A 23,096-nucleotide genomic window follows, 5' to 3' on the forward strand; every position below is an offset into this window, starting at 1 on the left:
TTATTACATATACCACCACTTGTGAATTAACCATACCAACCTGCCCTTCTCTCTTTCCTAATGTCATTAAAATTTTCTTTTATTATGTAGATATCCTATTTTCCCAAATGAAGGGTGAGCTTCTCAAGCTCAGGGCCACGTATATGTCCTTAGTATCCTCCACATAGCACAGCCGGTGTTCAGTAACTACTGAGCTATTCCCCAGGGATGTCAGTACATTTGTAACTTTCAGGATGCTCAGACTGCCTTCAGTGGCCAAGGAGACATTTGAAGCAGACAGAGCCTGCTGTCTGTCAGAGCCTCCATAGTGAAGCAATGTCCCTCATGGCCCAGTGCTCTAACGTTTTCCTCAAAAGAAAAAAAATAAAGGAACAAACAATAAGGGCTAGATTAACTTTGCCAAAAAGGAAGAAAAGCAATATTTCTTTTCTTATGATAAGCAATTTAATAAAATAAACATGATTTCATAAAAGCTCCTGGTCAAAACACAATTTTTTTATAAAATATTTTTCTTAATTACAAAATACTTCAGATGGAAGATAGAGGGAGAAACATCTATGCATTTAAGATCCAGGTTTGGCACTTCCCTGGTGGCGCAGTGGTTAAGAATCCGCCTGCCAATGCAGGGGACACGGGTTCGCGCCCCGGTCCAGGAGGATCTCACGTGCCGCGGAGCGGCTGGGCCCGTGAGCCATGGCTGCTGAACCTGCGCGTCCGGAGCCTGTGCTCTGCAACGGGAGAGGCCACAACAGTGAGAGGCCCGCGTACCGAAAAAAACAAAAACAAAAAACTCATCGAGGAAAACGAGGGTGGGAGGGGAATATCTCTCTGGGGATGAGTACACTAACGTGATGGGCGCAGAGCATAGTTTTCCAGTCAGGACATCAGCCTTTTGGCTTCCCTCCAAGAAAGAGGTCAGCTGGTGGTTGCCAGCGCCCTGTGGTCCAGAGCAGTGGGTCTCAAAATTGTGTGCAGAAGAATCACCTGGAGGGCTTGTTAAAGCACAGATTGCTGCCCCTCCTCCCCATTTTGGATTCAATTGGCCTGAACTGTGCTGAGGATTTGCATTGAAACAGGTGAGGTTTCCCAAGTAAAGCGCACACCGTTGATGGCGGTCACACTTTGAGAGCCTTGCTCTTGAGAAAAAGGAAGACACTTAAAGTCATAAGAAGACCACCGGTCTCTCCTAAAGTTTGTAAGCAGTGTGTGTGTGTGTGTGTGTGTGTGTGTGTGTGTATTTGGGGGGATTGTTGGGGGGTTGAAAGTAAGAGTTTGTATTTTGGGCAGGGAAATATGTATTTCAGCAAATCACAAGGAGCTTCTCATCCCTCAATCGTCAGGATAATTGAATGAAAGTGCTAAAATACAAAGTTTCTAAGTGAGGTGTTTGCATGTTTCAGGGTGGATGGTGGGGAGACATCTGTGTGAAAAGTTTTTTTTTTTTTTTTTTTTGCTGTATGCGGGCCCCTCACTGTTGTGGCCCCTCCCGTTGCGGAGCACAGGCTCCGGACGCGCAGGCTCAGCGGCCATGGCTCACGGGCCCAGCCGCTCCGCGGCACGTGGGATCCTCCCGGACCGGGGCACAGACCCGCGCCCTCTGCATCGGCAGGCAGATTCCCAACCACTGCGCCACCAGGGAAGCCCTGTGTGAAAAGTTTTAAGAATGTTTATGTCCTTTTATTCAGTAACTCTACCCAGAGGACTTTATCTCAAGGAAATCATCAGAGATGCTTGGAAAGATTTGTGTCCAGATGTTCATTGCAGCATTTATTTTCATAGCCCCAAACCATAAAAACTAAGTACTTAAAAATATGAGATTGATTAAACATGTTATGATACAGCCATATAAAGAAATTTAAGAGATAGCTGTTAAAAATCATTCCTTTAAGAATACTGGAAGATAAGGAGGTAGGTTTATAAATTTATGAAGAAAAAATAGACTACAAAATAGCAGGTGAAGTATCAAATACACTTGCAAGTATTTATTTCTGGAGGCCTTTTGTTTAGTGATTAAGAATTTTCCCTACTTTTCAGTTTTTAGAAATTTTAACATTTTCTAAATATCCTTCAAAGAACATTCACTATTTTTATAAACAGGAGATATCCCAAGAAATGGTTTGAGTATTTTTAAACACCCTGTGTAAGAATGAACTTGAAGTTTTCAGGAGCAGAAATGTTATAATGGAGAGGTATATTGTAGTAGTTAATATTTCTTGAATACAACTACAGGGTAGGGGTAATATATATTCTCTCACAATTCTCTCTTTATAATAATACATAGTATGTCACATATTATATGTAATAATGTTATTCTGCAATACTGCATCTAATGTGTGTTTGTGTGGAATATACATATGTGTATAATAAAACCTGTTTTCCCTCTCTATCCAGTAGTACTGAAGGTATATAAGCCTTCAGGGAAGATTACACTCAAGGGACAATCTGTGGATTGCCTTGTAACTTCAAGGAGCATGAAAAATATATATACGATTTTGCTGTGTCTTGGATGACTATCTTTTCACACCACTTCTGTTGGATAAACTTGCTGCCAAAGGGTTGAGTCCACACTACTTCTCCATACACTCTGCCCCTTATTGCCCTTCAGCAGCTCCCTGCTCCCTACACAACTAAACAGCTTTTTCTTTCTCAGTCTCTTGCTATTGCGCTGGTTTTCTGGTTCTCTTCACACCTAGCCCTCTTTGCTCCCTGCCTGTCCCATGCTGGGTCGCTGGCATGGATCTCCTCTTTGTGGCTGCTGGCCAGTTTCCTCTTTCAATCTCTGTGCATTTGACAAGGCTTACACTGGAGAGCTTCATCAGCGTATCAGGCATTCTCACCATGTTTAAAGGCTTCCTGAAATCCGAACCTCTTCATGAATCAGAGCACCTGGCATATAGCAGGCATTCATTCATTCCTCAACAACATTGATTCCCTCCATGCTGGAAATACAGCAGTGAAATTCTGCCCTCTGAGATTCCAGCATACTCCTAACACACACAAAAAGCATGCCCAGCAAATCTTGTATAGACCATTCTCATTCTAGATTTTTTCTAAAATCTTTGACCGAGACTACACTAATCTAAGAACTAACTTTAAAACTCCTTTATAAAAAAGTATCTGTTTACAAACACCCCTTAATGAGGATGGTGGTTAAAACAAGTTTCCAAATTATTTGACACTCTTTCCACTGAGAGCTGGGACTGTGTTCCTGCCCACTGAATCTGGGTTCTGTGATTGTTTGTCAAACAGAGTATGCTAAAAATGACGCTGTGTCACTTCCTGAACTAGGCCGTGAGAAGTGGGCAGCATCTGCTCCTGTCTCTTGGATACTCATGGTTGGAACCCAGCCACCATGTTCTGAGGAAGCCCAAGCAGCCCAAGGAGAGGCCCAGCTGAAGAGGAACTGAGGCCCTCGGCTGGCTCCAACTGAACTCTCAGCTGATAGCTATCATCAGCTCTCTAGTCATGTGAGTAGATTGTCCCTGGAAGTCAGGCTGCCTTCTGAAGCAGAGCCAAAACTTCCATGCCGAGCTCTGCCCAATTTGCAGACTCACAAGTTAAACAAATGATTTTTGTGTTTTTTAAGCCATTAAGTTTTGGGGTGGATTGTTACTCAGCTACATAACTAGAGCAATGGTTCTGGACATAGTGCCGTGGATCTGCTTTAGTAGGGCTTTGTTAGGTGGTTAAATTGCTCTATATAAGAAATAATAGGGGGCTTCCCTGGTGGCGCAGTGGTTGAGAGTCCGCCTGCCGATGCAGGGGACGCAGGTTCGTGCCCCAGTCCGGGAAGATCCCACATGACTCGCAGCGGCTGGGCCCGTGAGCCATGGCAGCTGAGCCTGTGCGTCCGGAGCCTGTGCTCCACAACGGGAGAGGCCACAACAGTGAGAGGCCCGCGTACCGCAAAAAACAAAAAACAAACAAAAAAAAAAAAAAGAAAAGAAATAATAGGAAATTAGAGGATTCTGAGCCAGCAAGCTAAGGAGCAGAGGAAGCAGAGGATGAAGAGAGGGAGAGGGTCCTAGCCATAGGCAGGATGGCTAAAGCACAAATGAACTCAACAACCAGCAAAATTACCTAGTGCCAGAGATGGCAGGGGACTGTATAAGAACAGGGATGCCAGTGCTCAGGTTTAAGGTGTTTGCTAATGCAGCTGGCTGCTTCAGGTGAAGCACCTGCTAATCTCCATCCCATGTACCCTAAGCCTTCGGCAAAACCCTGACACACATATACAGTCTCAAGTCTGGAATACTCAGGACGGGATGGGTGTCCTGCAATGAAGCCTGCTGGGGCAATGCAATGCAGAGTAAAGGAATGCACACTTGAGGCAAAATGGAAGAATGGAATTTGAGAATTCACTGGAAACAAGAGCTGGAAGCCAGAGGTGAGTCAGGAAAATACAAGGCCTAGAACAGCCCTCAACTCAATTTCTTGCCCTACAACCCCCACACCCTGGACATATGTAAGGGATTCTGGATCTGTATGTTCATGTGGAATGTGGTTTCAAGTCTCTTGGGGGCTTCAATCTTAAGGTTTCTAGTGACTTCAACTAGTGCTTGACATTTTACAGTACTGATCCTGTGCAGTGAGTCTCCAAATGTGTGCTTCAGATATTTAGGTTTTGAAGGGGCCAGACCACAATTACTCTGCTGGGCCTCAGTGTGGACCCTCAGGGACACTCGTTGTCTGGGTTGCTCTTTGGTGTCAATGGAGCATCTCTCAAGTTGGTAGGTGCCCCTCACAATGCTACTTAAAAATGTAAGCAGTTAGATACCTTCGGTTGATCAGGTGAAATACTCCGGGTACAGGGAAAGACCATACCAGACTCTGACCTCCAGAACTGTAAAATAATAAATTTGTGTTGTCTTAAGCCACTAAGTTTGTGGTTCCCACAGCAAGAGAAACTAATACAACCTGGATGTGAAACATTATAATAGAGTATTTTAGTTAAAGGAAGGATTTAAGTTAGAAGACAGAAGAAAATGAAAATGTCCAAAGCTTTTTTCTGAGTTAAAATAAAGAGAAAGAATGCATGTTTTCTTTGCATTTACTTTTACTGGAAAAACAACAACAACAACACATTTTTTTTTTTCAAAAAGAGTCAAAATAAAAGACCATTACACAAGATCGCACAATCACAAATGCTGGCAATTAAAGGTAAGTAAGCTAGTCAGTCTCACAGAGTCCTTGTCTAAGTAGTTTTCTCCACATGCAATCCACTGACAAAGTAATTCTCAGAGCTTTTGGGCTGGATTCACAGTCACAGTGGCAAAGCTCACTGCATTCCATAATTGAATCACATCAGACCTCAAGTAGGAACTCTTCCACCAAGATTTCTATCTTGAGAGCAGTTTAAATATTCATGTTCTTTCCATTTCCCACTGGCTTTTTTCATAGTCAGGGGTATAATTCAGCGTTATCCAATGTCTTTCTCCATTTACCACACAATTTACTCTCCTCTGTTTGGGACCTAACTTCCTCAGTCTTCACATTCTCTTCAACCATCACTGTCTTTACTGTACAATAAGATGACTTCAATGTAAATATAGAAACCTACATCTTCAAAGGGGGAGAAAAAGAAAGGACCACCTGCTAGAAAAAGATACAGGGATGATAAGTAATTTCAGGGAGCCCTGGATAGCACTTTTTGCCATTAATACCAGCTTATAAAAAGCAAGTAGGAAACTTTAAAAAAGAAATCAAATTCGACATGTTGTGTGTGTATGTTTTATTCTGCACCATTATGAATCAAATAGGAAAATAACTAATAATATGCTCTAGCTGCAGCATAAAACAAGAATGTTAACAGCTTACAAATGCTACTGTGAACATTTAGTTCTCTTCTGAGACAAGGGGCATACAAATGAGTCCAATTTTCAGAATCCTCCCCTGGGCCTTGTAATGACATGTGACATAGACGGACACTTTTTTTCCCCCCAAGGACCAGAGTCTGCAATTCCAATTAGATTCAAGCTCAAGGTATGATTTAGCAAATGCTACATGCTTTATTAATGATTTTATGCACCTGTGAGGTCTACTTAGGACCCAGAAGTTAGTTAAGAATATAGAAACAGTCTCTTGAAAATATGTATCATATCTATATGTATACTTCCTTAGGAATTATGTAAAAGTCTAACACAATTTGTGAAGTTGATTTTTATAAGTAGTTTTGTAAAACAAACCTACACATAATTTTTCCCCTCAACAGTACTGATAAAATACAGGGCACCTTTTTCTTTCAAGTATTTGGGTAAAACAGCATACCCTGAGAATTTGGGGTGCAAACCTACACCTTGTAAACTGTAGAATGAAACTCCTCAAGCACCACATTGGAAAATGTATACCGTGATAGCTTTTAAACAGAGACTATTACTGAATGTGTTTTTTCATGCACATATAATATATACTTATCATGAGATTATAGTCAATCTACTTAAGAATCAACACTGTCCTGCACTCCAAAGTATTATTTCAGGTAGCATGAGCATTCAGTTTGCAGCAAACACTGACTTCCGTTTCTATGAAATATGAAAATAATTAAAATGCATTAAATCTCTTTAAGAGGCTAGAATGATGAAGTTAAATCTGAAATTAAGAAACTTATATCGCTAGATATTTTCTAGTGATATAAGGATGGATTTGAAATGTGTGTTAACATTTAAGATTTATCATAAAGATGTCAAAGTGTCATTTGTTTTAGCTTACTTACTCAATGATATCCAGAGAGCCATACACATACAGACATACGGAGACACAGGCAGACATACAGAGAACCGATATGTTAAGTCACGAACTGCATATCTGGGCTTCATTTCATCCTGAGGGCAATTTCAGTGAGTGCTTTTTAAGAAAAATACATTCTGTTGACTTAGATTTTCGTACGGGTTACAAATTTGTTCAGTTTTCCAAAAACAATTCAAATGGGGCATATTTCAACCTTACCATTTAACCAACAGGGAAAAATAGGAAATGGATCAAGATTTCTACACACAATGCCCTGTGATTCATCTGGAAAACTTAGTCACACATGTAACCCTGAGAGGAAACGGCGAAAGCCAGACTCTGCAATGCTAATTAGATTCAAGCTCCAGGCACTATATAGGAAACGCTACATGCTTTAGTAATGGTTTTGTGTACATGAGCCCTAAAAGAGTAGTTCAGCAGCTAAAAGGACACTGGTAGGGTAATAGTTTTATGGGTCGGAAGGCTTCATAGACTCTTGGTTTTTCCTACTTAACTTGGGTTGAAAAAGGAAGGGCACAACTGTTTTATTCAAATATCAATTCAACCTCAAGAAATAATAAAACAATGAAAATGAGGATTTAGATTTACCTCATGTTTTTAAAAATGTTCCTCGCTATCACTTGAGGTGGTAAATGGCCCGACAGGTTTGATTTGCTTTCTTATGGCTGGATGAAATGGAAAGCCATAAAATTACCAGTAGATGATATGGCGCTCATAGAATACTATTGTAAAGTCACATTTTAACCACTTGGGCATTTACTACATCCACAGCAGCTTCTCAGAGGACACGGCCTCTCTGATAGAACCGACAAATGAAAAGTTCTCCTTTCTTTCCAAGTTTCTGTCCTAGTTTACCTCAATGTGAGAATTTAAGGCTCAGATCTGCTGGTGATAAATCATGATAAATAGCGATAAATAGCTTATGGGCTTCCCAGACCCTTGGTAGGTAAGAACTCTACCACATGTTCTAGGAAAGGAGATGTCTCTCATTTTGAAGACCTGGCAATCCGTTGACTACTTGACACGAGCACTGGGTTTTCCTAAAGGTCATGCACATATAATATATACTTATCATGTATATATTATATATACATGATATTACATGATATTATATATACATGTCATTCTAAAACAGTTTTATCAATTCTGCTTCTACCTGCCAAATCCTATCTGAGTTTCACAAGATGTGTTCAAATACGTGAGATTTCACGGTGCTGCTTTAAGTATTCTAAGCTTAAGATCTTTGATTGAGTCTACTTTCTTATTTCAATATTAAGTGACCTCTTACCCAGCACATCTCTACTGAAAATGAGGAAGGGCTGATGCTGTAAGAGAAGTTTCCCAGTGGTGAAAGATCGAGCAAGCTCTGGGGTGAATCTGTTGATGTACTTGGGTGAGAAGACCTCTGTGACAAAGGAATAACGCTTTCCCCAATACGGCACAAGGGCATCTTTTCCAAACACAGAGACTGTTTCATATTTCATGTTCCATGTCTCAGAGAGGCTATCGCTTCATGTCATAGCTCATCAGCCCAATGACTGATTGAATTGTGACCAGAGCTGACTATTCCTGCCTCAAACCTTTCCTTTTACCCAACAGAACTTCTTTTCAGAGTAAGGTCCCTTTAAGGAAGTTCCTGAATGTGAAATTGAGGTGTTTTTTTTTTAAAGAGTCCAACTGAGATGGAAAGCATAAATACAAAGTAATGAGATTACACAAATCATACAAAATCAGTCTCTTAGTTTTTCTACTCACACCTTCAGTTATGAGTAGTATAAAATTCTGTGGTTTCTAGAAGCTGTTTTAAGCAGAAACCAATACTGATGATCATTAAAATCAAAATAAGGCTTTAAAAAAATTACCAGAATGCTTTATCTTTGAACAAATAAGTAAATAAGAGGAGATTCCTTTAAAAAAAAAAAGTCTGGGAGAACCTTCAAGTTATTGTTTTAAAAAGTAAAGAAATATTCCAACGTAACATTTGTTGAATATATATTGACTCGTTATTATGATGAGCTAAATATTTATCTGTTCAATCAACTCTTCAAAACTCACCATGAACACTCATTAAAATAACCTTCAGAACTGGGCGACAACTGAGGCAGTACTGAATGTCAAGGAAAGATTCTGTGATTTAGATTCTCGACATCTCTAAAAACCATAAAGAGCAAATGATATAAACCTAGGTCACTGCTATGGGTATGGCTAGGGCTGGAGATAATCGGAGCCACCAAATCAGTGTTTACTTTCTACTCCACTGCCCCAAACAGGTCACTCTTCAGACTCCAAATAATCTGTGAGAGACAGGAGTGTGCAACTAAGGAGGGATCATTGAAGAAGAAAAATAATCCTATACACTCATAGCAGAGGTTGGATTCTGAGGGAAGTAGATATTTTATACCTTTCTGAAACTAAGAACTTAACTTTAAATGCAGCCACTGGCTCTCTAGTCTTTCAAGCCATTCTATTTTACGGCAACAAATAGTGTCATAGCATTGTACCAATGGGAAAGTTAAAACAAGGCACAAAAGTTAAAACCACCTTTTCACAATCACATTTGAAATCATGCTAAACCCAATAAAAGAACATGTAAAACATAACCAAGAGAATGACTAGGCATGATCCAAAATGCAGACCCATCATATTTAAATCCAAACAAGTGCTACATCTCTGCCAGCCAGCCCTGATATATTCCAAGATTCTGCAGGGAGATTTGTGATGCAAATTACTGATTTGCTCATTCGGTTTACAACAGAACCAATCCTACTCTGTTGTATGTTTTGACTGAACTATGAGAACATGTAAGAGATTGTTTGCCTAGTCACAAATGCAGGAGAGAAAGATGAAGGGAAAGCTTATATTCTGTATTAAAGTATAAAAAGAGATAGTTTTATACAGGAAAAATGCAACCATTCAATCAGCTTTGTAAAACTAAAAGAACACAAGCTGTCTTAACAGGGTTACTCAGAAAAATATAGGAACTTACACACTTGGTTTATAGAAGCAAAAACTAAGAATAACATATGTAGAGGAAGGTTTCCAGATAACTTCTCAGTGCTGTTACACTGCAGCCTTCCGATTCAAGAAGATTCGTCCATCTTTCTGTCTTACTCCTATAAACAAACATAATCAAGGAAAAGATTGTTAGTAAATCTCGCTCTTAAAGAAGGAAGAAAAATGACAAAATACATTTTATTTAACTATTTGGCTAATTTCAGTGTGAATAATGATGAAGTTCACATTTTAAAATGTGTTTGGTTGAGTGTGTTTCTGAACCTACTAGACACATCCTACTGACTTTAAGAAATTGCCTCGTGGAACCCTCTCTTTGAAACTTGAATTAAATACAGTCAACCATTCAAAAATTATTTTAAAGTTAAATATTTAGTTTTACTGAAACCATCCATAACAGAGATAAAATAGTATAACCGATATGTTCCTAAAATATACAAAAATGATATTTAAACTAAATTGAAACATTTGAAATTTACCATGAGTTATTAATCTAGTTAAATGAATAAACTCTATACTCTAAAGTGAATGGTCACTACTTAAATTATGTGGAACTTCATATTGCGCATTTTGTTTAAAATGAGATATACTGGTTAGAGCCTATAACTTAGTTAAATCCATTCTAAGACAAGCATTGACATGTTCAAAAGCTTACTGAAAATTAGCCCTTTCTTTCTGTTAATCTCTTTCTCTCTATATATCTATTAGAACTTTGCCTAAAAAACATTTTTAAATTAACCTTTGGGAGTTGATATTTGAACGTAATATTATGAAGACAGAAACAGAGTGGCCTACAGGTAGTATTTGTTAGGGATTAGAAGACTATCATGTGAAAAGTAACTTCTAAGAAGTATCAAATAACAGCTATCTAATCAATTATATGCAGAGTACTGTGGCAAAGGATATTTTAATCCTGCCCTCTAGAAACTGACCTGTGTTAAGTATATACTTAAGGAAAAAGAAGTCTATAAGAATAATTATGGGTTTAGAGAATAGCTCATGTGTATGTATTTCAAGTTTGTTGATTTTACTCTTTTGTGTTTTATACCGAGAAATGACTTTCAAGAGGAAAGGGACAGTTGTGGGTTTGGAAACTTCTCATTTGCTAAAGAAGTTTAAAAGTTTTTTTTACCTTAGGACACACGGAGTAGCAACAGGAAAAAAATATATAATTACAAGGGGGAGGAGAAGAAAATAGACTAAGAAGAAAAGTTTTAATGTGGATGCAAGGATCTAGTGACAACTCGAGCTGAATTCCATCGCGAAGCAAGGTTTGCAAGGACTCTCTGAGCAGAAGGGGGACAGAGAGAGAGAGAGACAAACAGTGAGAGAGAGAGAGAGAGAGAGAGGGAGAGAGAGAAAACAGTACAGGATGGGGAGAGCAGTCTGAGGAATGGAGGAGAAATCTGTTTCTACCAGCTGCTGGGGTCATTTTCGGGGATCCACAGTCCAGACACGGCCTTTTCATTCTTTGGCAGGATACTGCTTCCGCTTACATTAACTTTCGAGGAATTTTGTTTGAAACTTTGAAAGTAAGAAAATGCTCCAATTCCTATTAAGGATGAAATAATAAAAATTGCCGGTTCAACCTAGCAGAGGGTCACGAAGAAGTCAGTAAAGGGAGAGGAGTGACTGCACTGTGTCACCGGGCAGTTTGGCCTGGATGACTTCCCATGATTTTAGGACCGGAACACATGACAGAGTTCAGCAGGGATGTTGGGTCAGATTTTCCTTTGCTCCACAGAGGTCTGTGCCCAGACTGAGAGGAAAATCACCACATGCAGCTGGCCAACTATGCCCAGAGTTGTGTAACATGCTGGAAAGCCGTGGGGCATACTAGAGGACCCCGACCACAGCCAACTGGCCTGACCCAGGGGATCAGGCAGCCCAAAGGGGACTGCAGAGCTGTGGGCATGACCTCTGGTTTGGGGAAATATCAAGCAATCCTGGGTACGGGTCCCTGGTGCTGTCCTGAGAGTCTACAGGAATAAAGGCTGACTTTCTGCCTTGGTGGAGGGCCCTGAGAGATGAGGGGCTTCTGAGGCATTGACGAGCTTCTAGTCTCCAAGGGAGATAGAACTCTTACTACATGCCATGGACTTTGTGCCACATCCTTTGCAGTGATTTTACCATTCAATCTTCACGACGTTCCTGAGAGGTATCCCCATTTTACAGTTGAGGAAACTGAGGTCCAGAGAGGGCAAGTCACTTGTCCAGAGGAGGAAGATTTTGCGCCAGGGCTGCCTGACTTCATGGTGCAGATACCTGGGTTTTAGTCAAAGCCACACTGTTTCTCTTAGACTGAAAGTCATGAGCCCATCAGTATCCAGTGGGATCCCACGCTCAGGTGACAGACCACACTCGCCCATCCGCACATACACACAAAATTATTACGGACCACACACACACTGGGAGCCACAGCCCCTAGAAGTACTGGAACTGTTTCTCTTTGGGACATAGGAGAGCTAAACTTTAATCAAAAGAAAAACACATACGGAGGCTTAGTATACGCTAGACATCGCCAGGTTCAGGGTCAAATTCTTACCTTATTCCCTCCCTCTTTTTTCCCAAATAAGGGAAGAAGGACAATTCACAACAAGGAACTGAGACGGGGAGGGCAGAGAGGGAGAAAGTGGACAAACTAGGGGTCATCAATAAGAGCATGGGCCCCCAAGCTTGAAGGGCCTGGATTTCAGCTGATCTCTTAATCTGGGACAAGTTATTTTTTCATTTGTTAAATAGGGATAAGAATAGTACCCACTCGTTTAAAGAATCAAGTAGCACCATGTTAAATCTTAGTAGATAATAAATGATTAATACACATTACTTTTTATTTTTTTATTAATTTTGTAGAGAGTTGAGAAGAAAATATAAGGCAATAAAATTGTAGAGAAAGGCACAAAATAATAAGAATGGGGAAAGCTACCATCCAAGAAAAGAGAAAGGGAGAAAAGAAATGGCAAAAAAAAAGACACGAGGAAGATAATAAAATAAAACAGCAGCTATATATAATAATCAGGAGAGGAAGCCACAATCAAATTAGGAAAAATATAGATATAAATGAATTGACTCAAGAACGTAATCATGGGATGAGCTGGAAATGAAATGTCGAGCTTGCAGCCTGCAGCCAGCAGCCTCGTCCATCACCTGGCCTCGTGCACAAGGCTGCAGAGAACGCAGGTGAAGGAGCCGCAGCTTCAAGCCTGCCCTTGAAGCTGTCCAGTCTGTGGTGACAACAGACTCCAAACAGAAAAGGGAGGAGAAGGAAAAAAGCAAAGTGGGGCTTTAAACTAAATCAACTTCAAGTGAATGGGAAAGGAGAAACCACAATAAGGAATTAAAAAAAAAATAGCAAAGCACAGAAAGTAAATTCTCAAATAAAAGGCAAGGGAAGAAAAGAAGGGAAGTAAACTGTGGGCCCGACCCCAAGATGGAGGACCAGAAAGAAGAGTGGCCCTGGGGAGAAAAAGAGAAGGGGACTGGGAAGCAGGAAGAAAGAAGCAAATGGAAAATAGACTCTGGTCTGGGATGATTTAGGTTTTGAGTCCCAACTCTGCCCCAGAGGGACACTGTGACTTAAGAAGGGTCACTTAACTCAGGGGGTAGAAATGACTCTGAGGGGGTGAGAAGAAAAGAAAGACCAACGATGCAGGAACAACATAAAGCACACTCAGAAATGAAGAAACAAATGGGTAACGTTTTACAGAAAAAAGAATAGACATTCAAAGGAAACAAAATAATTGTAATACCCACTGGGTAGCAGGCATGGTGCAAATTAAAGTTTTCTGTTGTTATTCTTACACATTTATCTTTATGCCCTTGTAAACGGTATTTAGTATCAAGTCTCAAATTTTAAAACAAAAATATGGTATCTAAGTGGCTGGGCAGGAGAAAGCATGAAAGTGAATATGTTAGGGAAGGAAAAATACAGCTACATGTCTCGAATGACAGAAAACAAAAAACTCTCATCAGAAAAGGCATCAAAGGTCCTGTGGAGAAGGAACTTTCAAAACTAAAATGAACAAATAACAAAGGCCTAAAACAGAAAAGGCCTAACAAAAACGGAGAGAGTTGTGAAGTTTTGAACTGTTGTGCTCAGCACACTGGTGTGTTATCAGTGGGTTCCTGTTGTGACTTTCCGGCCACTGCACCACCGGCTGGGAACAGCCTGGTCCATTTATCACAATGTGTGATGTCATTACTAAATACAAACAAAATACGTAATATTCCTACTTATCTTCTGAGATGGGTTGTGACCTGGCAAAGTTTGAGGAGCACTGCAATTTTCACCACAGGAGGAAGAGAAGTAGGGAAGACCCTACCTATGAAAGCAAAACTAGAGGAAAATTCATAACAGAATAATCCGAGAGTAGCAGCAGCTGGCTATGCTCAAATCTACACAGGGGAGAAAGAAAGGCTCCCTGTTACAACGTGCAGCTAAAAATAGATGATGAAATACTTATTATTTGAGCTGGAAGGAATCTTAAAGGTTAAGACAGGACTTGAACACTGGTTTTGCAGTTCTGCATGTATGGTCTGTGTCCTCCAGCTGGCTCCTGGACTGTGGGACGGTACCAGGTCACGTGTGGCTTTATAGCCTCACTGCAGAGTACACTGTGCCTGGCGGAGTGTAAACATGTAATTCACGTTTGTTGAATGAATGATGGAATTAGTGCTTTTTGTTCAAATATTCATTTCACAAATGTCTGGAGAGGCAGAGCAGATCCACTGCACTTCTCTGTCCTCCTTCTTGCTTTTCATGCCTCCTACCAACAAACAAACAGCGCATGGTGTGGTCCAGGAGCTGGGAGCCAGGCCCATCCTGGCTCTCTCACTCTCTGGGGACCTCAGCAAAACCATTTCTTTCTAAGCCCCAGTTTTCTTCTCTGTGAAATGCCGTGCTTGGATCAAACCATTTATGTGACTTCTAGTTAAAAGGGGCACATAAAACCCTACCCTACCGCAAGGAAAAACTCTGGAGTAAGTCTGGTTTTCAAAGGAAATCTCAAACTGAAAACAGCTTCCAAGCCTTCTCACACTGACCATCCGTATGAACAGCAACTGATGGATGGGGGTGTACAATGTAATTTTTGATATATCTGAACCGTGTTTAAATTTTTTTCACACAAGGAAAAGAACTATACACTTCTTTTTTATGTATCTGACTTTTCTTTGGAAAGTGGCATAGAACTTTCAGGATGGTGAGTTTTGAAGGATTTTTATAATAATTTCAATTATTATCTGAATTTGGGTAATTAGGTTTTTGCCTGTACACAAAAAGCTAATAACTAGCTCCTGACTAGTCTTTTGCTTTCTATCTTTAGGACTGTGGACTAAAATAAAGGTTAAAGAAGGGAAAGCTTTCAAAGAAATCACTGTTCAAATCTCCCATACAGAAAACTCTGATTTGTATTTGTGTCTGATGGAAACAACTCCAGGCCTAATCTCTCCAGGCTCATCAGACAGGAGAAAGGCCAAAGGCAGCTGCTACAGGGACACGATTCGAGCGTGTGCCCGGTTCCTCCCTCCTCTGGGCCCTGTCCTCCCTTCCCCTTGCTCTGCACCTGCACAGCCCACACAAAGGCCTCGCAGGATTAGCTGCTCCCAGAGAGCCGTAGGTAAACATCCCACCTGTCCAGAAGATGAAAATGCTTTTATCTAGAGGCTACTCTTTTCCTTCTACAAAATGAATTCTCTAAATCTGCCCCTCTTCCACATGCATATTTCTTTATTTTCTACACCGAACAATAGGTACATTATTTATATTTAATCTTCCCTCCCCTCTGTATTTGTGGTCATTACATAGGGCCCGTTGCAAATTCTTGGAAAGGAAATCATCTGTTTCTAGATTGCAAGTAAAATGAGGCTTGTGCTTTCACCTGAATTCTTACAGAAAGACCCAAGGATTTTTGAACAGTGGCCTAAGAAATGTTACTATGCATTACATTTCTTGCAGTCCAAGAAATGTAATGCATAGTAACAATCCCTTAATTTGGAAAGGTTTTATATTTTTCAATACACTATTGTATCATCTGGCATTCAGATACATTTTGAGGAGTAGAGATTACTGACACATGAGTGTCATGTGTGCTAGAGAGTTTGCATGTCTAAGAACACACAGCCGGTGAGAAGACGCTGGGACTCTGATCTAATGATCCTACTTCCTAATTTAAGGCTCTTTCCTTGAAGAAAGAAACAATGTTCCTGTTTCTTTTAAGCACAGAAGAGAGAGGAATGGCTTATTTCTTTCATACAAGCATAGAAAGGGCTCCTCTCCTAAAAATAAAGGTTCAGTATGATCTTACCAAGGAGTGAACCTCCTTAGAAGCATTTATGATGTCAACCCTTCCTCATGTGAAGAGGACAGGAGAATGAGAGGGCAAATTTCTCCCCACAGGGCTGGCAGCTTTGTGCTGTATCTGAAGGTTGCCCCTGTCTTATGTTTTTGACCTGAAGTGTCCTGGTTCGGAAAACCCGAGCTCACCTTTCCTATCAAGTTCCATGGACTGTAGTTACAGCCAGGATTCCTGTCAGTGAATCTGAATTAACTTGGGTGTCAGGATCTACGTCTGCTTCATCTGATTTCCTTTAGTGGGGGCAAGGGGGAGTTGATTCTTTTCTGAAGGGAGAGAATGCAGATAGGAAAATGAGTGCCTTGTAGGAATCAGCAGCAGAGCCTAGTGGATTCAGTCTGAACGAACTGGATCAAACACAGCAGCTCCATTTCAGGAGTCACTGCAGGCCCAGAATCTCCTCCTCCCCTGGAGGTCAAGCCGAGTGTGTGTGTGTGTGTGTGTATGTAAAATACCTTAAAGACTGGACTCACCTAAGAAAAAGTATTCTGATGGTCTGAAAACAAAAACAAGAGCTTAAAAATACAGCCTTTTTGTATAAGAAACTCCAAGAGGAAGATGTGGTGGAGGGAGAGAAGCCTTTCTGTAGATTTTAGAAAACCTCCTAACAAGAAAATGTCAGTCTTTGACTCTCTTTACTCTGAGGAGTAACCAGAGTAACGGTGTCCCCAAGGATTTTCGTGCCTGTCACTGGGGTTGCTAAGAATAGAGTGGAGCTCGCTCACTCCACAAAATCCAGACCGGGTTTTTATTGCTTCCCCCTGCCAGTCTTCACCCAAGGCTAACCTGAGAGATCCAGGGTTCACCTCCCTCCCACTCACTGTGGGAAAAACACTCAGGCAATTTGAAAAGGTCAAAGGGGAAAGGCCAGCTGTGGGACTGAGGAGTGGGCAAGAAAATTAGCTCCTTAATAATACGGATGCAGTTTTTGCTCTGTTCTTCCGAAATGCCCATTTCTAGAGACAGCCTCCGCTGCTGTAAGTCTGCCCCTTCAAACACAAAGAAATAGGACTGCTGTTAATCCCTTAAACGTGATTATCGAAGTGATGTCCACTCACCAGCAGCTGCGCCCTTCTGCTTTCTGGTGGCCGCCCATCATCTGTGTTCCACCACGAAGCTCATGGTGGTGCCGTCAAAGGAGGGGGGGGCGATGATCCGCGGCCCCAGGGGCTGCGAAGTGATGCTGATGACAGGCTTGCCATGCAGCTGGGCAAAGCCCTTGGCCCCCACCAGCTGGGATGTGGCCGCTGGGGCAGAGGAGGAGGTGGGAGACTGACCGGAGGACATGAAGTAAGGGGCCTCGGTGAAAGATGCAGCTGCCTCTTTGCTGGGGGGCTCTGCTGCCACGGGGGAGAGCTCGGCGCCCCTTGGAGTGTGAGCAATTGGTGTGGGCTGCAGGGCATTGGCGGGCAGCACCGTGGGCAGAAACCCGGGGTAGATCATGTAGGCGGGGCCGTAGGCCCCCGGACTCAGGGCCAGGGGAGGCCCGGGGAGGGACATGGGAGCCACAGCCTGCTGCTGGGAGGTCATGGGCACGTCCACATACTGCCCCGTCTCGGGGTCAAACAGTCTCCGGGTCATGGGCTGTACTGGTGTGTCCACCAGATAGTACTGGCCGGTTGTCACATCCAGGAGCATCTTGCGCTGGGTCTGCGGAGGCTGCGGCTGCTGGAAGGGGTCTGTGGGGACCGGAGCTGGGCCCACAGGTGCCGGGGCAGGCATGCCTGGTGGGGAGAAGCAGAGGACCTGGGGCTGGGCCCCCTGGAGGGTGAAGGGCAGCAGCTGCTGGTGGTAGATCGTGGTGGGGGGATGCTCGGGGCTCTGTGGCTCTGCGGGGGCAGCTACTGTGCCCCGGGGGTCGTCAGGCTTGGTGCGCCAAGCTGGCCGGCTGGTTCCGCTGACCTGAGAGCCTTTGGGGCTACTGGGGACCTGACTGCGGGCACTCAGCGGGGGCAAGCTGCAGAGAGTGGTGGCTGTGGAGGGAGGGGCCTCCCTCCCCGCCCCAGGCCTGCCTGGAAGCTCCCCAGCTGCAGAGCTCCCTTTAACGGGGATGGTCAGGTAATTCTCGCAGTCGCTGTGGCTCTTTTCCAGATGGCTGCCATTCTTCCTGTTGGTCACCTCTTCGAGAGATGCCCGAGTGGCCGGAGAGATCTTGAGAGACCGGAGTCCCTGCGATTTGATGCCCTTTGCCGCCGAAGGGCTCTCTGCAGCGGGGCCTTGTGGGAACTTGCCAGCGACACCCCCAGTTTTCTGGGTGCTGCTGGCGCTCACTGTGAGCACGTTCCGGTGGCTGGGGAGCGGGGGCAGGGGCTGGGTTCTGTCCACATCCTTGTGCACCGGGGGGATATAGAGGGACCGGGGCCTCTCCCTGGCCAGGTTCTCAAAGGCGGCCGCGCGGGCGGACACACTCTCGGTGCTCGGGTTGGAGTTCCTCCGCTGCAGACGCTCTATGGGGCCCCCTCGCAGGACCACACCTGCGCCTTTGTGCCCGGCGCCCCGCTCTTCCGCCCCACCCACCCGTTTGGCCAACTTGTCGGGGTCCCGCTCAGCACCCCCGGCCCCTTCTCTCTCCTCACTGGCGATGAGCGACAGGACGTGGCTGTCGGTCATCAGGGGCAAGGGGTCGCTTTTCCGCTTCCACTCGTTCCTGTTGAAGCTGTACAGCTCTTCCATGGACCTCACAGCCGCCGTCAGCTTCTCCAGAGCATTGCGAGATGTCTTGGGGCCTCTTCCTTCCTCCTTGACCTCCTCCTCCTTGGCCTTCTCTGGGGTCTTCTGAGCCTTGGAGACGATCTTGAGCACGGGCAGGTACGAGCCCTGCTCAGGCTTATTGGGAGCGATGGTGGCCACGGGCAGCCTGCCAGATGCCCTGTGAACCAAGACTGTCCCTTCCGGCGAGGAGGAATTCAAGGCCCTGCTGCTGCCCTCCATGCCCACGTTCTCCCTGGGCTCTCGGTCTGTGCCGTCTTCCCTCTGGTTCACCACAGCCTGGCATGTAATCACCATGGGGGACAGGGATTCCGAGCCACCAGCTGCAGGAGCCAGCGGCCTGGGTTTGGGTCCGGTCAGCCCCTGCTCTGGGGTAACGCTGCCCTTGTCACTGCTGTCCCCTGACGCTTTGATGAGTTTCCGGACATCTCTTACCTGGTGGAGGGGGCCTTGGGCCTTGGACTTGTCCCTGACATCTCTCACCTGGAACTGGGGCACTTTTTCCAGGTTGTCCCCCCGGAAGAGTTTCTGCTGTGCCCTGCTGTTGTCCTCAGTGGTCTTGAAGAGGTTCGAGGCGCCGCCACTGGCCAGTTTGGGTGTGAGCAACTTGGCGATGTTGAAGTCCGAGCCCGGCTGCTGCACGCTTCCCAGCCGGATCTTGATCTCGGGAGCCTTGGGCCTGACCACTGCTGTGGAGGTGGCCTGGGCAGCGGGGTGCTTGGTGGCCTGCTTGCCCGGCTGCTTGTCCTTGGGTGTCTGCTGGATGTTGGGGACAAAGAGGCGAGACATGATGGTGGACTTACTGGCAGAGATCTCCCCGAGATCAGCCCTCCAGTCGCCCCCTTTGGGGAGTTTCAGCTTCCCGATGGGGGCCTTTTCTTCCCGCTTGTCAGCTTCCTTCTCCTTCCATGACCGGAATGCACTGTTCTGACTACGGAGGAAGATGCTCTTGACAGTCTCTGATGCACTCTTTTTAATTTCACACACTTCTACCGGGGGTCCATCGGCGAAATTACGGCCGGAGCCTGCATGGCTCTCCCGAGGGGCACTGGCTTTGAAAACTGGGGATTTAGACCCAGCTACGGACCCCTCCCCACCTGCATCAGACACGCTGACCACCGTGTACTCAGAGCCGGCCTCCGAGTGGCGAGAACTCTGCCTCTGCAGGCCCTTCTCCCGCTGCTTCTCACCCCCGGGGGGAGGGCCCTCCGTCTCCTTGGAGGTGCTGGAGAGGTTATGGTGGGATGTGTCACTGACTTCTCCCCTCTCCATTTTGAACTCATGTTCCCGCTGCATCTTCTTGGAGATGACGTTTTTGAGCAGACTGGAAGCAAACTTGGACTTCTTCTGGGGGCCGTCAGCTCGGGAGGCAAGCCTGCTGCCCTCAGAGGTCTCCGAGCCATCATCCGTGTACACTGACCCGGGGCCCTTGCTGGGGCCTTTGGTGGCCCTGCAGGGCCCCGCGGCGGAGCTGGCTTTGCTCTCACTGCGTAAATTCAGAGGCTCGAGAAGGGTGACCACGTGGGAGCCCGACTGGACCTGCTTCTGGAAACACAGAGGTGTCTCCACGTGTTTGATCTCCCCCTCGACTTTGCTGACCACGAACTCCAAGGCCTTGGTCTGGGACTTCTTGGACTGGATGTAGAGCTGGTCTGCGGTCGTCCTGGCCCCACTGCCCTTCCTCAGACCCGCAGCCATAGAGGCAGCGCTGCTCCTGAGGAGACTCTGTTCCACCCTGGCTCCAACGCCTGCGCATTTCAAGTCCAGGAAGGCCGACCAGCGCCCAAAGCCGACTTCGGAGAGCGACGAGGACTCCCGGGAACTGATGTTCAGAGCCTCAAAGTAGGGGTAAGCGAGGCTCCGGAAGGCCCGGGAGGTCAGGTTACGCACCTCTTTGTCGGCGTCGTCCAGCTCGCTCACGGCACTGGAGGCCCCGCTGGAGGAGTCCACCAGCTCCTTCGCCCGGACGGCCCCGCACCGCGTTTGCAGGCGAGCAGGGACGGCGATGAATTTCTTCGCATGGTCCTGAGCCACGGCTGCAGCCGGGTCTTGCTTCAGTGAACTTGAATTGTGTTCAGCAGCTGTAGAGACGCGGAGGCTCATGTCGCCTTCATGCTTGGCAGCGTAAATAATGTTTTGCTTTGCACACACGTTGCTAGGCTCATTTATAGCCCGGGAAGTCGGTTTGATTGATAGGAGGATCTGGCCTGCTGCACTCCCGCAGCTGCTTGCGACGGCTGAGGCTGCCTCCAGCGGCTGCAGCAAGGGCTCACACGGGGTGGCAGTGCCAGGCCCCGTGGCTGGGGGAGTGGGGTTGCTGTCCGAGGGGCCGCTGCCCACTTCTGTGCTGCTGGTGTCGCCACCGCTGCTGCCCGCGCTGGGGCGGGCGGGGTCACTGTCGGTGGGGCTGGGTGTCCGGGTGGCGTCGGTGCTGGGAGCGGTGCTGAGGTAGCAGCTGTTGTCATCGTCCTCTTCGCTCGGCGTGGTGACGTCCTCTGGGGTCTCGTCGCTGCCACCAAAGGAAGCATAGTCCACGAATGAGTAGATCACGTTGTTGTCCTCGAAATCCCAGCGGGAGGCCAGGCCCACGTCGAAATCCGTGTCCTGCTCTACCTCGCTCAGCTGGATCTCGTGGGTGGTGATGTAGTGAGCCTCCTGATTCTGGGGGGGGTCCCTGCTGCCCTGAGACTTGGCAATCATGTCTCTGCACTCGGTTCTCTCTCCTCCTCCTGGTTTTTCCCCTTCTTCTCCTCCCTTGGGCTGGCAGCTCACTGCGTTCTCACCACTGTCACTCTCAAAGTCTAACAGTGAGGACGAGGTGGCCAGAGCCCCCGTGGATGTGGTGGTATCACCCGTCTTGGAAAGGCCACCTTCCTCTGCTTTGTCCACCAGGGCGGAGGAGGGAGACGAGAGGCTGCTGCCCTCATCAGTGCCGGAGAACTGGGGTCCGGAGGCTTCCAGGGAGGCAGGATTCTTCTGGGGGGCTGGAGCCTCACACTCTTGGCTGCCGGCTTCGTCTTGGGCTTTCTCCTTGGGGCTGCTAGAGCCCCTCTGATCCCCCGGGCGCTGCTCCAGAGTAAGTCTCATGGTCCGGGGACTGTCCCTCTGCACTCCAGCTGAAGTGCGCATCTCCACATATTTCTCTTCTCGCTGCGAGGAGGCCGATGGCTTGAGAAGTGGCCGCAGCTGCTGCTTGAGCTCCTGGCGATCTTGAGCTCCGCTCACCCCCTCCCTGACCTCCTTCGGTCTGGCCTGCAGATTCAGCTCAGGAGGGGCGCCTTCCATTCTGAGCCCTCGCCTAGGTTTCAGTGACAGGAGAAGACAATGGGGAGCACCGGGGCGGTCCCGGGCCCCTCCCTGGCCCTGGAGGGGCTGCAGAGTAGCCCGAAGCAGGGTCCCACGTGCCTGGATTGGCCCCAAGGCTATAGGCACCACTGCCGCGGCTGCCACCAGCTTCCGGTTCTTCAGCCCCTGTGGCGGGGCTCGGGCGAGGCTGAGGGAGGAAGGAAGGCTCCTGGATGGGGCGGCAGAGGTGGTCTGTGGCCAGGGGGCTGCGGCTCCGGCCGAGACCGTGGCCAGCTTCCCGTAGCTGAGCTGTTCTGTCCAGTTGTTTGCCTGGCACCATCGGCAGCTAGGAGTCTGAATGCCATCGGCCACGGAAGGAGCAGCATCTGTAGGCCGACCCCGGGACTCCCAGAAATGAAAGGAAAGCATGTGCTGTTTCTTGTGAAGCCTTGTTCCTTTCCTGGATGGGGTAAGAGTGGGTCACGTCATTCCAGAAATATTTTTAGTGTCTATTCCCTAGTCATATGGAAACCACACTTGAGGGTAGAGAGAAGAGGCTCTAAGATGAAGAGAGAGTGTTGGGGGTGGAGGAGGCATGTGGGTTCTAACTGAAATCAACCAAATGTCCTATGTAATCTATTACAGGGATGTCTAGCAAGTAAGAAATTGTTCTTTACTGACTGTCATCTTTCACTCCCAAGTCTGATTAGATGTTTTTTTCCCCCTTGTTCTTAAATAAAACCCAAATTCAGCATTGCATTTTAAATCAATTAAGGACAGCTCTGAAAGACTTCAAAATCTCCCTTGAACATATGGTAGCTTTAAGTTTGTCTCAAAATCTATGCATTTCCTTTCTCTTTCATCTCAAATCAATCAAGTTCTGGTAATAAAACTTTTCACAGGAATAAAACACTCTGTCCTTCCTTCCCCAAAGTCCTACTTTACGAAACGTAATCTGTTTGTTTAAAAATAGGAAGAAATCCTTCTAGA

The 23,096-nt window shown here is 45.9% G+C and overlaps 1 protein-coding gene across 1 annotated transcript; it reads right to left on the minus strand.

Moving 5' to 3' along the window:
* Positions 1–8,403: 8,403 nt before the first annotated feature.
* CUNH4orf54 (chromosome unknown C4orf54 homolog) lies at positions 8,404–22,550 on the minus strand. Its single transcript, XM_027116979.1, has 2 exons — positions 17,171–22,550; positions 8,404–9,860 (listed from the first exon to the last, which is right to left on the minus strand). Exon 1 carries the CDS (start codon positions 22,533–22,535, stop codon positions 17,208–17,210), a length of 5,328 nt encoding a protein of 1,775 aa, XP_026972780.1. The 5' UTR covers positions 22,536–22,550; the 3' UTR covers positions 8,404–9,860; positions 17,171–17,207.
* Positions 22,551–23,096: the final 546 nt, after the last annotated feature.

The sequence above is a fragment of the Aethalodelphis obliquidens genome, unplaced genomic scaffold (assembly GCF_003676395.1).
Source record: "Aethalodelphis obliquidens isolate GAN/ISIS:26980383/991018 unplaced genomic scaffold, ASM367639v1 scaffold17, whole genome shotgun sequence".
NCBI classification, from domain to species: Eukaryota; Metazoa; Chordata; class Mammalia; order Artiodactyla; family Delphinidae; genus Aethalodelphis; species Aethalodelphis obliquidens.

Excerpts from the sequence above, each read along its gene's own strand:
- CUNH4orf54 (XM_027116979.1), bottom strand. The coding sequence starts at position 22,535 with ATGCTTTCCTTTCATTTCTGGGAGTCCCGGGGTCGGCCTACAGATGCT.